The 13,688-nt window shown below is 49.6% G+C and overlaps 1 protein-coding gene across 1 annotated transcript in view; it reads right to left on the reverse strand.

The window, feature by feature from the left end:
- DUOXA2 (dual oxidase maturation factor 2) overlaps nucleotides 1-5,229 on the reverse strand; it is a 12,676-nt gene extending 7,447 nt beyond the window's left edge. The window contains exons 1-2 of the mRNA XM_015406890.1: nucleotides 5,083-5,229; nucleotides 1,283-1,340 (exon numbers count right to left, since the gene is read on the reverse strand). Of these exons, the coding sequence (XP_015262376.1) occupies nucleotides 1,283-1,340; nucleotides 5,083-5,229 (205 nt within the window). The remainder of the gene's footprint in view (nucleotides 1-1,282; nucleotides 1,341-5,082) is intronic.
- Nucleotides 5,230-13,688: the final 8,459 nt, after the last annotated feature.

Consider the following 13,688-nt stretch of genomic DNA (forward strand, 5'->3'; position numbering starts at 1 on the left):
AAAGCCTATACCCAGAATTAAACTTTGTTGGTCTTAAAGGTGCCACTGGACTCCAACTTTTCCCCCCAGCTTGGATTTCTTTAGAGCCAATGCCAGCGCAAGGAGCATGGCATATGTTGCACAAGCCCAATGGACCAGGGGAAGAACATGCTCCTCCTGACATTAGCTACACGCCACTAACTTGTACAGGTTTTGTACTTATTAAATGGGTACAGTTGAAGATTCTTGACCTGGACAACCTACAATTTACAAGATTTAGAAACTGCCCATATTTCCATAAGGTATAAATACCCGGACTTCAGTGGAAAATAATGGACACGGAGTTCAGAATCAGGCTGGTTTAAAGACGGGCTGTCTGAAGCTATGGATCTAGGCCATTTTTAATCCTTCCCTTTCTCCAAGGAGCTCAGGAAACTATACATGGGGTCTCCATTCACAACAACCCTGAGAGGTAGGTTAGTCCAAGAGTGAGCAACTGGCCCAAAGTTATCCGGGACGCTTGATGGCTGAGTGAGGATCTGAACCCAAGTCTCCTCGCTGGACACTACACCACACTGGCACAGCCACCCACAGAAAGACATGGATCCTGTCAGGCCTCTTTTCCTGAGCAGTGAGGAACAGGTACCTGAACAGTAGTATGTTCACTCTTCAAACTTCTTGGGGAATAACGGAAGAGTGCAGTAGGCCAGCTCACAAAAGCGCTAGCAACCAGGACTGCTTATTGGGGCTGTTGCTGTCCAACATGTGACAGTTCCCCAAAAAAAACATGTCCAGTATGGTACAGTCATCGCTGAAAAGAACAATCTGCTATTGCTTCCTTATTCAATGCATGGAAATGAAATAATTCTTCTTCACAAAATGATAGGGGACAAACCAAAGAATTAGGGTTCATCTGAAAGCCATTGCCATTTGGGGAAGGGGGAATGTGTGTGAACAAACCTTAAAAATGTTGGAATTTCTGAAATACACTTTACTTGGGTTTGGAGATACAGAGTGTTTCAGCCTGGGCTGGAAGTCCATTGCTACAAAATTCTGTATGACATTTAGGGTTGTCAGGTCCCCCTTGCCTATCGGCATTGACATTTCAGATATAAAAAGTATATTTTTTCACAACTCAGGAGACTGCATGCATGGGGTAGGATCAGGGAAGGCAGACCTTCTCACAAATTGGTGCCAGGCTGGAAGAAGCCACATGTGGGCTCTCAGCAGATGAGCCAATTCAGCTTGCAGTGAGGAAGGGTCATGCCACGCCTTATCTGGAAATAAACATTCAAATGCTTACCAACAATCACCCCTCCGATGAAAAGGCTTGTGATGACCCGGAGAAGCCAGAAAAGCCTCTGTCAACAAAGGAGAACCAAAAGTCAGTGGGCGAATCTGCATTAGCATTTTAAAATCATTTTCGTGCCGCTCTGACGCCGTCCTTCTCTATGCTTGTTTGAATGCTGTTTGGAGAAGATTCTTTTAAAGCAGTGCAGAGGTGCAATGACAGTGGAGCTGCCCCGAAAGGACGATAAACATATGTGGACATGCAAAAGTATGCTAGCACTCTTGAGGTGTGGAAATGACACCAAATGTAGACAGCTTTTTTGAAGATGGAGTCACAAGGCTGGGACATTGGTGGGAAAGACAAATGCAGATTCAGCCTTAGACCTGGGAGTTTCTCCCTGACCCCTCTTTCTCTCTCCGTGCCCTCTTTCCTCTATCACTGTCCACATGGCTCTGTGTGGAGTCAGGCACATCTAGGGCCCTGGTCTCTTCTCACACATCCACTGCCCCTTCAAATAGTGTTATGTAGAGGCCCATTCAGCATGTCCAGTAGCGGGATGGCTGGTGTCATGCAGATGCCTCCCTAGCTGGAAAAGGCAGCCATTTAAAATGGCTGCCCAGTGACAATTATTTGTGGGTAGCTTCCCAGAGAACAGACACAGCAGAGGTGCCAGGCTTCTGTACGGAAAACAGCTCTCATTTCTGAACTGCACAATATTTTTACATAATATCTTTACTCAAGTCCTCAAGGAGAGTATGAAGGTTACCTCAGCAGGCTTGCCTTTATTGCCTCCTGTGAGGCCTCTCCTCACCACAGAGAAGAAACTACTTCCTAATTTACAGGGACAGAACAAACACGTAACATGTCATTTCCATCATTATTTTCCCTGGCAATTTAGTTTTTTTTTAACAGAACACAGCTGCCAGTGCTGAGATTGTTGAAGAGGTTAAGACTGGCAGAGAAGAAATGCTTCCTCTTTTCCCTCAGGCTTTTTCCCGCCAAAAAAACCGCTTCAAGAAATGTCTTTACTCTTCCCCTCACCTCGCCTGTGGAGACTCAACTAATATCCTGCCCTGAATTGTGACAATGGTGGCAACAGATAGCAAGCCAGGGTATCTGGGTGTTGGGGACGCCAACCTCCCAGATGGATCTGGAGATCTCCTGCCTGGAATTTCAATTGATCTCCAGACTACAGTGGTCTGTTCCCCTGGAGAAAATGGTGGCTTTGGAGGGCAGACTCTATGGCACTGTACCATATTGAGGTCCCTCCCTAGGCTCCACCCCCAAATCTCCAGGAATTCCCCAATCTGGACCTGGCAACCCTAGTCAGTGCTCATATAGTGTGCAAAACCACAGTTGAGAGTGACTGTGGTCAATAAATCAGCTTCAAAACCAGATCCTGGCGGGATGGACCCTAACTCCCCAAAGTTACTGGATTGCATTCAGACAACCACTCTAGTCACAGTTAATCTAAACCACAGTTTCCTGCCATGTCTGAACCGAGCCAATTCCGCAAAGAAATCGCAGCCAGTTTTCATTAGCCCATGTGACATCTGGTTACTTTCCCTGACGTGCGCTGAAGCCCACTGGGTTCAGTACCCCTCGACCACAAGCTTCCCAGTGGTGTGGTTCTGGTCAGCCATGCTTGAGTCCATGGCTGCATTTCAGTAAATCTATATGGATTAATTAACTGCTACTGACACGAGGATTAAGGTTCACAGAAGAAGAAAAACAAATCTCAGTTAGAATCAAAGCCTAGTTCAAATAAAAAGAAACCGTCCGGCTGCTACAAGGAAAGATCTGTTTCAGTCACGACCGAATGCCCCATTACACTGTTTTCATACACTCAAGTATTTCCTTTCTAGGCAAACAAACCAGGATATGAAATCCCGCCAATTAGTTACTGTCTGTTTACTCTTGGCTACACCATTAAGATATATCCTGATGACAGTTACCCTGAAAGTCTGAGTACTTTGTGTACGCCCCATCCAAAGAGCAAAGAGAATATCAGGAGCCATTAAAAAAGAGATTTTAAGGGGGAAGGATAAAGGACGTCATCGGTACTATTAGGATAAAGTCATAAGGCTTTTCCCTCCTGTTTTGGGGATTGTTCCAGTAATGGAGGAACTGAGCATCGGCGTTTGAAGATCTACTTTGCATTTAAGAGGTCCCCATTAAAGATTTTTGGCCGTCTTCATTTTAAAGGATCTCAGTTAGCAGGTACGAAAGGCCGTTCCCTGCTTGGAAAACCGTTCTAAGTAGACAACAATGAATTATCTGGACCGTATAAGGCAGCATTGTGTACGTTCAGTTTAAGGAGCAACTGCCTCGCACTCATTCCTACCTCAATGCTAAAAGCCTATGTTTTTCTGTGGTTGATTTTGATGATAGTGCATATGTGCAAACAAACTTCATTTACCAGAAGGTTTTGTGGGATCGCATGGGGCGGTGCCACACACCACCATTTGCGTACACATGTTGAGAAAACCCACCATTTAAAGAAATTGCATCCAATTAACCAATGAATAAAAGCAATCGGTGAAAGTGAAGCCAACGGTCGGAGAAAAGATATTATCACATGTGAGTTCTAGCTCACAGTTTTTTAGCCTCCGGCTCACACATTTTTGTCTTAGCTCAGGAAGGATGGCTCCAGAGCAAACTAATTTATGCAGTAGCCAAATCACTTGCTCACAGCTTTAATGCCAGGAGCTCACAAAGTAGAATTTTTGCTCTCAAGGTTCCACAGCTTAGAGGGAGCATTGGTCATGGCTCTCTCCACTGGCGCATGATTATGGGTAGTGAAAGAGGAACAAAAGAAGGTTGCCAGAGGTGCCCGTATGAAAAGAAGAGCCCAGCCATACTTTTACATGTCATAAGTTTGTCGAACGATGCAAAATGTGGCAACCAAAATTTTCACATTTGGCACCTGCACACCACAACAACCGTGCTTCACCCATTTCAGGGGGGGGGAGATTATTTTAATCTTCTGTGTGTAGTTCAGGGCATTTTTCCAGCTGTGCAACCATTGGGGACTTATAGGACAATACTAACGGGCTGATTCAAACATGCACAAACATTCCTCATTGGCTAATCACTTGGTGTGCAGCGTAATACATAAACTGCTTCCTTTGAATACAATTGCAAGTGATACAAAACTGGTTCCCCCCCAAAAATGAAAAGCCAATTTGGAAGGCTGCAATTTTGAGCAAGTGGGAGGGAAGGCAAGTACGGTATAGCCCGATCTCGTCAGATCTCAGAAGCTAAGCAGCGTTGGTACTTGGAAGGGCGACCACCAAGGAAGGCTCTGCAGAGGAACGCAGCAGCAGTCTACCTTTGCTTCTCACTTGCCTTGAAAGCCCCTTGCTGGGATCGCCAGAACTCATCTGCACCTTGACGGAACTTTACACGCACACAATTTTGAGTGAAGAACTGCTCATCTGCACCTTGACGGAACTTTACACACACACAATTTTGAGTGAAGCTTAGGGGGAAGAGCTTATCCTTTCCCTCCAAGTACCTTTTCTGCTTAATATCACCTGCAAGCTCTTTTCTCCCCACCACCAATCGGGTTTTACATATAAATACAATTAACCAATATCTTTTTTGAAAGAAGCAAAGAGAAAGCGTTGGTTTTTGACCAGGGACTCCCTTCACCCTCCCTAAGCCTTTAACTCAACATCACAGCCTCCTAAAAATACTTCTCATTTCATATAACGTTGTGGTTTTTGTTACACACATTAGCACTTATGAGCATTAGTGTGTAGCAGTGCATAGTGTACCCCTTTGAGCATGAAGAGGCCGGCCATACTTACCGCTCTGCCCCGAATTCCAGGCAAGATAAGCAGAAAGCTGAAGGCGATGACCAAAAAGACAATGATTACGATGATAAGATCGACATCGAACACAACTGGTTTCCTCTGCTGGGGGTAAAAAGGATAGACGCCGTCGAAGAGTGTCATTCTGGAAGTGATTCCTGCAAAACAGAGATAGTACTGCTAGAATCCTGAGCGCCTCTTTGCCTTATTCCTACTCTTATGGCTGCTACATTCCCCTATTGCCAAACACAAAACTCTGATCCAGAGTCCCTCCCTCCTGTAACAGGATCGCAGGACGCAGTTCCAAAGCCATATGGAGAAAGGATGCCAGCATGGTGCTGTGGTTAGAAATCTGGGGCTAAGATCTGGGGGACCTAAGTTCCAATCCTGACTGTACCGTGGAAGCTTACTGGGTCAGTCAACAAGTAACCTACCTTACAGGGTCGTTGTGATTGTGAGGGTAAAACGGAGAAGGTGAGAATGTTACAAGCCCATTGGGGAGACAATCAAAGTAAACAAATTCTGGGCATGATATTTTTTGCTTTTGGGATAGTTTTGAGATCACACGGTCTACATCTTGCTGCCAAAAACAGCCTCCAGGAGGGCCGAGTGGTTATGGACGATGCCCTTAAAGGATATACTAAAGGCGCCAAGCAAGATTAACCAAGGAACAAGAAGATGAAAGGAGGGAGGAGAGAGAAGCAGAGAGAGGAAGGTTTGCCAGGTATCTCCGAAGTGGTTCTAGAGCTGCTGGAAGCAGGCCAAAAAGCCCATGAGGTTTAAGTGGCCGCACAATCTAATCTCAACCGTAGCAAGAGGGAACAGCAGCAGAACTGAGTGGTCATCTGGGCAAGCTGGGAAAAGAGGGGGCTGCAGGGCACTGTGTCAGGTACAGGGAAACCGGCCCTCCCAGACGGATGGATTCTGGAATCCAGCAGAGATTCCTGGGTGGCATTTCTAATGGCGGCCTCATCCAAATACCCCAGGGGGTGGAGAAGGCTGCCTGCTAGAGCCGGCAAGTGCTGCAGGAAGGAAAGGGCGGAGGAGAGCGGTGGCGTTTCAGCTGTGCTAAAACCTGTCCCTGTGCCCTGAGATTGTCAGATCTCAGAAGCTAAGCAGTACTTGGATGGGAGACTGCCAACGGAAGTCCACGGCCGCTACGCAGAGGCAGGCAGGGGCCAAAGCACCTCTGAACGTCTCTTGCCTTGGAAACCTTACTGGGGGCTTGCCGTAAGTGGGGTGTGACTTGATGGCAGTTTCCTCCACCACCAAAATCTGACCCCGGTCCAAACGAAAAGTCCAGGGGGGGGGGCTCACTTCTGTCCCCCAAGAGACCCCAGCCCATTTGAGGAGCAAGGAATGGGCTGAGAGCTGGCAAGTTCCACTTTTCCTACTGATGCAAGAGCTTGGAAGCAGAGCGCCAGACTGACAGACCAGGAGGCATGGTTGACTCTTCGAGGCTTGCCAACCTCCAGGCAGTGGCTGGAGATTATTTGCAAGTGATCTCCAGGCGACAGAGTTCAGTTCACCTGGAGAAAACGGCCACTTTGGCAGGTGGACTCCATGGCATTATAACCCACTGAAGTCCCTCCCCTCCCCAAACCCCACCCTCCTTAGGCTCCCCCGCCCCAAATCTCCAGGTATTTTCCAATGGGGAGCTGGCAACCCTAGACTCTTCAGACAGCTTCCCTTTTTAAAAAAAGCAGCCCCTGGAGTTTCTTCAAGCGTCTGTAGGACATGGGGGGGGGGAGAGATCCTTTATTTCCACCTTACGGTAAAGGTAAAGGTTCCCTTGCTCGAAAGCCAGTTGAATCCGACTCTAGGGTTGCGGTGCTCATCTCCGTTACAAAGCCGAAGAGCCAGCGCTGTCCGAAGATGTTTCCGTGGTCATGTGGCCGGCCTTTATTTCTGGGGGGGGGATACGCCAGTGGAACCCCTAACCCGCCCCAGACTCCGACCTCCTCCCACAGATGTTAAAAGATCCAAATCGTGGCTCTCAAAACACACCCACCCCACCCCATCACCTAGTCAGACCACTTGGAAGGGATGCGTTCGAGGCGACCAGACCCGCGTGCGACCCGTCTGATGCCCAAAACTCCCCATCCGTTGGATCCGATCTTATGGGTCCAACCAGCAACCCGCGTCCTCCGGCTGAGAGGGGGGGGGGGCACAGGAAAGTGGGGGGGGGGGGAGAAGAAGGGGGTTTGGACTCCCGGGGAAAGACCCGCGCGAATCCTCCGCCGCAGGTTGTGGGGATGTCGGCTGCCTGCGGGTCGGTCGTGGGAACTTAGCTGGAGCGGTCCGCGAGGGGAGGCGGGGGTCGTGTTGGACGTCAGGGAAAGAACCGGAGGCAAGACCCAGCGGGAGCTCAGGAAGCACACGCGCACCACTTCTTTTGACCTCACAAACAGACACAAATAAGCTTTGGGGTTGGAACGCTCGGAGAGGGTTGGATCCCACGGACCCCGCTCAATGGAAACCCACCACAAAAGGCGCGCGGGCTCCCAGTCCTCACTGAGTTCTTTCTCCCCTCCCCTCATCCGCCCCCCCCCCAAAGACCATTAAGAGACTGGCTCAGGCAGATCTCAGAAGCTAAGCAGGGTCAGCCCTGGTTAGCACTTGGGTGGGAGACCACCAAGGAAGCCCAGGGTCGCTACGCTGAGGCAGGCAATGGCAGAGCACCTCTGTGTGTCTCTTGCCTTGGAAACCCTACATGGATGCCCTAAGAAATTAAGCAGGGTCGGCCCTGGTTAGTACTTGGATGGGAGACCACCAAGGAAGCCCAGGGTCGCTACGCAGAGGCAGGCAAGGACAAACCGCCTCTGAAAGTCTCTTGCCCTGCCTTGGGTGGGCCAGGCTAGTCTGCCTTAATCAGCACTCGGAAGCTAAGCGGGGCCGGCCCTGGTTAGCACTTGGAGGGGGGACCACCAAGGAAGCCCAGGGTCGCTATGCAGAGGCAGGCAACGGAAAACCATCTCTGAGCATCTCTTGCCTTGGAAACCCTAAAGCGATGCCATAAAAAGCTCAGCAGGGCTGGTCCTGGTTCGTACTGGGATGGGAGTACAGACCACCAAGGAAACGTAGAGTTGCTACGCAGAGGCAGGCAACGGCAAACCACCTCTGAAGGCCTCTTGCCTTGGAAACTCCAAGCGGGGAAGGGGGGGGGTCTCGCCAGAAGTTGGCTGCCAGTGCCACTCGACGGCACTTTCCACGCACCACCAAGAAGAAAAGAGGGAGGTGAGAGCAGAGAAAGAGGCGATGGCAATCGAGCTGAAGAGAACCTCCCAAAAGTTTCTAGTACCTACCCCTACCCCGTCCTCTGTCGAGGGATCTCCTCGCCTTCACTAGTCCTAAATCCAGCGGCGCCTCCCCAACAAATTCTGAGTCCAAGTTATATAAATTCTCGCGAGTCAAACCTCACAGTCCAGTCGTCGCGTCGGTATAACTGCATAACTGAGCTTTGGCTGCCCAAAAGCTTATATATACTTGGGGGGGGGGGGGGAGGGGGGTTGGTTGGTCCTTTTTGCTGGACTCGACGACTGCTCCGCGGCACGGCTGCCCACCCTGCAACTATCGACGCAGATCTCTAGCTGGCACTCTGCAGGTGCTCAGAGGCACGCTCCTAGAAACGGGGGAAGGGGCTTCAGAGAGAGAGAAGGAGGGAGGGAGGGAGGTCCCCCCCCTTTGCCCGCCACCAGCCTGAATTATCCGGCATCGCAGCCGTCGGAAAAGCGCGCTAGGAGGCTAACCCGAGGGCGCCCCTTTCCGCCCGGCAGGAGCGCAGCACTCACCCGGCGCAGGGAAGGAGAACTCCGCCCGCACCGTCTAGCTAGCCGCAGTGGGGACCCCAGGGCTCGGGGCTGGCCTCTTATAGGGCCGGGGGCAGGGGCCATGCAAATGAGGCGCCTTGGCCCCGCCCCGCTCTCCCGCCTCCTGGCCCGCTTGCGACGGGACGGGCGACGCCGGGGTCAGTAGCTGGAGCGGCAGCGGCGGAGGAAGCGCCGGGCGGCCGGGGGAACCGCAGAACGCGTGGCGCTGGTGGGTGAGTGCGCTCCCGGGGCTCCCTCGGTTGGAAAAGCATGCGGGGGACCCGCGCGTTGCCCGCAGGCAGGCAGGAAAGAAAGATCTCCAACAGGCAGGCTTGGGAAAGGCAGCGTTATGCGCCCCCCCCCCTTTCCCGGGTAGCAATGTGTTTCTTGGCGGGGCCGGGTTTCGGATCGCGCACTTTAGCGTCTGTTCTGGACTGGCAGGATCTGGTGGCGGTCGAGCGGGCTGTGTGGCTCCAGGCTTGCCGGTGGAGGCGAGGCTCTTGTGGAACTCTCCTTTCCCCAACCAGAAAAACCACCTGCACCTGAAGGAACACAAGCCCAGCTGGGAGAGAGAGTCTCTCATTCTACCCCAGCCCACCCCTTGGTAGCCTATTCGCCCCCCCCCTATTTGCATGAAGATTTATATGCAGAGGATCAAAACAAACAAAAAAAGGAATCCCCCACCTTCACGGTTACGGAGCAAAGTTGGAGTCTCCTGACAGTGACACCTTTGAGACAAAGTTTTATAACTTTGTGTTATAAAGGCTGTGGCTCAGTGGCAGAGCCTGTGCTTGGCATGCAGAAGGTCCCAGGTTCAATCCCCGGCCTCTCCAGTTACAAGGATCAGGTAGGAGGTGATGTGTGCACTCGAAAGCTTATACCCAGAATGAAACTTTTGTCGGTCTTAAAGGTGTCAACGAGACTCAAACTTTGTTCTGCTGCTTCAAACCAACACGGCTACCCACCTGCCTCTATCTTCAGAGATACAGGACTTACGTCATTGCTTCCAAACTCTGCCACTTCATTGGGCAGCTTTTGTGATTAAGACCTTTGAGATCTTGTAATTTGTGCATTTTTGCAACTAAAACTGTGCCGGATTTTTAAAGGTCCCTTCTCTTTTAATAATACTTAACCCTTGTTTGGCTTTTTCAGTGTTTGTGGCACTTTATAGGGAGTATTACATTAAGCCTTGCAACAGTCCTGCAAGGGAGGCCCATATTAGGGTCCCCCAGCCTGGGAACTAAGAGAGAGGGACTAGCTGAAGTTAGTTAGGGTGGGATTTGAACCAGGAGTCTCTTCATCTCTCGCTATACACTTTTACCTGGGAATCAATGGAAGGGCTGTGGCTCAGTGGCAGAGCCTGTGCTTGGCATGCAGAAGGTCCCAGGTTCAATCCCCGGCATCTCCAGTTAAAAGGATCAGGTAGGAGGTGATGTGAAAGACCCTGCCTGAGACCCTGGAGAGCTACTGCCAGTCTGAGTAGACAATACTGACTTTGATGGTCTGATTCAGTATAAGGCAGCTTCATGTGTGCTCAGTAAACCCCACTGAACACAACAGGAGTTATCTCTTTGCAAACACACATAGGATTGCTCTCCATGCTTCTATACTGTGTCGGCATTTTCCCCTTTCCCCTCTTAAGCAGGAAACAAAGGCAGGTTTGAATCCGTGTTGCCGGGCGTCTTTGAGAATGAAGATTTAGCAGAAATAATTTTCAGCTCCGTCCACCCCGACAGTGTAGTAGAGCACTCAGTGATGCTATCATATTCTGGCTAATTTCCAGCTTTTAGTCTGCACAGTAACTCATTTGCTCTCAGGAGTGCTTTGTGCCTTACCTGGCTGTGGTGTTTCGAGTGGTACACCTGTGCCAGACCGGTGTTCCCCATCCCTTCTGCAAATATGTTAAGTGCGCAAAGCAGGTGTACTCTCTTACACATGTGGGGACATGTGCTAGGGAGTTCCGACTTTCTGCGCTCTCCTGGCACATGCCTGCTAATTGTTCAGGAATGCATAAAGGCCCTCTGAGTATTTCCCTGTAGGACAGTGGTTCTCACACTTTTTGGACCAGCTTTAAAGCAACTCTTCATTTTGAGCAGTGTTCCCGCTAAGCCGAGTTAGTGTGAGCTAGCTCACAGTTTTTTAGCCTCTGGCTCATACCTTTTTGCCTTAGCTCAGGAAGGATGGCTCCAGATCAAACTCATTTATGCAGTAGCCAAATCGCTCACTCACAACTTTAATGCCAGGAGCTCACAAAGTAGAATTTTTACTCACAAGATTCCACAGCTTAGAGGGAGCATTGATTTTGAGATCCACTTGCAAACTAACTCTGCACTGCCTTACACATTGTCGTAAGAATGCACCTGTAGCACTTGTCAGTCTAAACTAACCCTGTATAGTGTTACCTGCACCTCTAGATTCGTAATGGTCTGGTGAGTGCAAGAACTGCATGTTTTCATGGTTAGGACATATAAATATATAATGTTACTGAGCTGCAGGCTGCATTTTCCAGCCGTTTGGCACATTATGCTGAAGCAAACCCCAAATTGCCATCACTTCTCCCAGCTCACCATGTTCCTTCTCTGTATGACCCACCTGGGGGAGAATTGTGACCTGCTTCTGAATCCCAGCCCCAGACTGAGTTCCGTGGAATTATTGCGCAGAGCATGAAAAGCTGCCTTATACTGAATCAGACCCTTGGTCCATCAGGGCCAGTATTGTCTACTCTGACTGGCAGCAGCTCTCCAGGGTCTCAGGCTGAGGTCTTTCCCATCACCTGCCACCTGATCCTTTGAGCTAGAGATGCCAGAGACTGAACCCGGGACCTTCTGCGCGCCGAGCAGAGGCTCTGCTACTGAGCCACTGCACATCCCATGTTCCATTTCTGGTGTACATAGAACGCCACAGTTCTAAGCATGTTTTATTCAAAGCAAAGTAAAAGCTGTACAGGATGCATTTGGAGGGGGATTTACATTTTATTTTTGCAGTGAAAAGTAACATTGGGGGAGGGGTTAGTAAAGGTAAAGGTTCCCTTGCTCGAAAGCCAGTCGAGTCCGACTCTAGCGTTGCGGTGCTCATCTCTGTTTCAAAGGTGAAGAGCCAGCGCTGTCCGAAGACGTTTCCGTGGTCATGTGGCTGGCATGACTAAACACCAAGGCGCACGGAACGCTGTTACCTTCCCACCGAAGTGGTACCTTATCTACTTGCAATTTCTTGCTAGGTTGGCAGGAGCTGGAACTAAAGATGAGAGCTCACTCCATCATGCGGCAACTTGGGTCTCAAACTGCTGAACTACTGACCTTCCACAGCCTGCAGTTCAGCGTCTTAACCACTTGAGCCACCGCAGCTCCATTTAAAAGCATAGTACCCTTTCAGGGGCAACAAAAACCCTTTTCACTGTGAAACCACAGTTCTTCCACCTTCTGCTGCAGCACTTAACATAACTATACCAGTTTGCACTTCATGTTGTGTGGCAGTAATTCCAGGCAAAGAGATAGTTGCCACTATAGAGGAAGTAAACATTTTTGCTCCTGTTTTCACGCACCCCCCAAAAGATCACCAAAGCGGTGTTTTTTGCAAGGTTCCATGGAACTGCAGGATTTTGCGGCTTTCAGTTCCCCCGTAGAGATAAGTTCTGGTGAGTTTAGAGGGACTCACTCCCTTGTCAGTATGCTCAGAATTCCAGCCTTGGAGGCTCTCCTTGTGCATCTCTATATATAAATGGAACAAAACATGTACATTCCACAGGTATGTTTGTCAAAGAGCCAGAATTAACTCCTGTCAAAAGTACAGTTGATGGAAAAGTGAAGTTATCAGTTCATAACGTACAGAACAGGCCCAAGTTTCACCAGCTCAAGCTCAGACTTCATCGCACACTCACACACACACACAGATTTGTGCAGCTCCCAACCCCATTCAGTTGGATCCACAAATCAAATGCAGCAACTCGGAAGGAATGTGTTGACTTTGTGCGGGTTTTGTTCCGGCGCTTGGGAAGAGACGCACACACCTCTTTGTGACTCATACCTGGCGATTATTTCAAAATTTATTAATGCAACATTTTATATATAGCTACATATTTCTCCCCCCCCCAAAAAAAAATCTACACGCTTCCTGATTCTTTTGTACACAGGGTGTGTTGCCCATGGCGAAAGCTATGTGCTTTTCAACAAGGCCTGCGTGACCAAAATGGGACCACAAAGTCGGAATTGTGTGGCTTCCATTAGCTTCTAAAACCATATCTTTAGATGTAGGGGTAAGAGAGCTATCCATACATTTCAAGAATATGTCATTTAGATATTTATACCCCAGTGTTCTCCCCGATAGAGACCCAAAGAAGCTTATAATATTATTTCCCCCTTCTCCATTTTAAGACCCAGTTTGGTGTAGTGGTTAAGTGCGCGAACTCTAATCTGGGAGAGCCAGGTTTGATTCCCCACGCCTCTACTTGTACCTGGCTAAATGACCTTTGGCAAGCCATAGTTCTGGCACAGCTGTTCTTGAAAAAGAACAGTTTCTGTCAGAGCTCTCTCACCCCCACCTACCTCACAGGGTGTCTGTTCTGGGGAGGGAAAGGGAAAGGAGTTTGTAAGCCGCTCTGAGACTCCTTTGGGTAGTGAAGGGCGGGGTATAAATCCAATCTCTTCTTCTTCTTCTTATCTTACAATGACAACCCTGTGAGATAGGTTAAGATGAGAGACAGTGACTGGCCCAAGGTCACCCAGCAGGCTTTCACTGCCAAGTGGGAATTTGAACCCGGCTCTTCGAGATCTTAGTCAACACCTCTGTTACCCCACA

Source organism: Gekko japonicus, unplaced genomic scaffold, assembly GCF_001447785.1.
Source record: "Gekko japonicus isolate JY-2015 unplaced genomic scaffold, Gekko_japonicus_V1.1 scaffold1207, whole genome shotgun sequence".
Lineage (NCBI taxonomy): Eukaryota > Metazoa > Chordata > Lepidosauria > Squamata > Gekkonidae > Gekko > Gekko japonicus.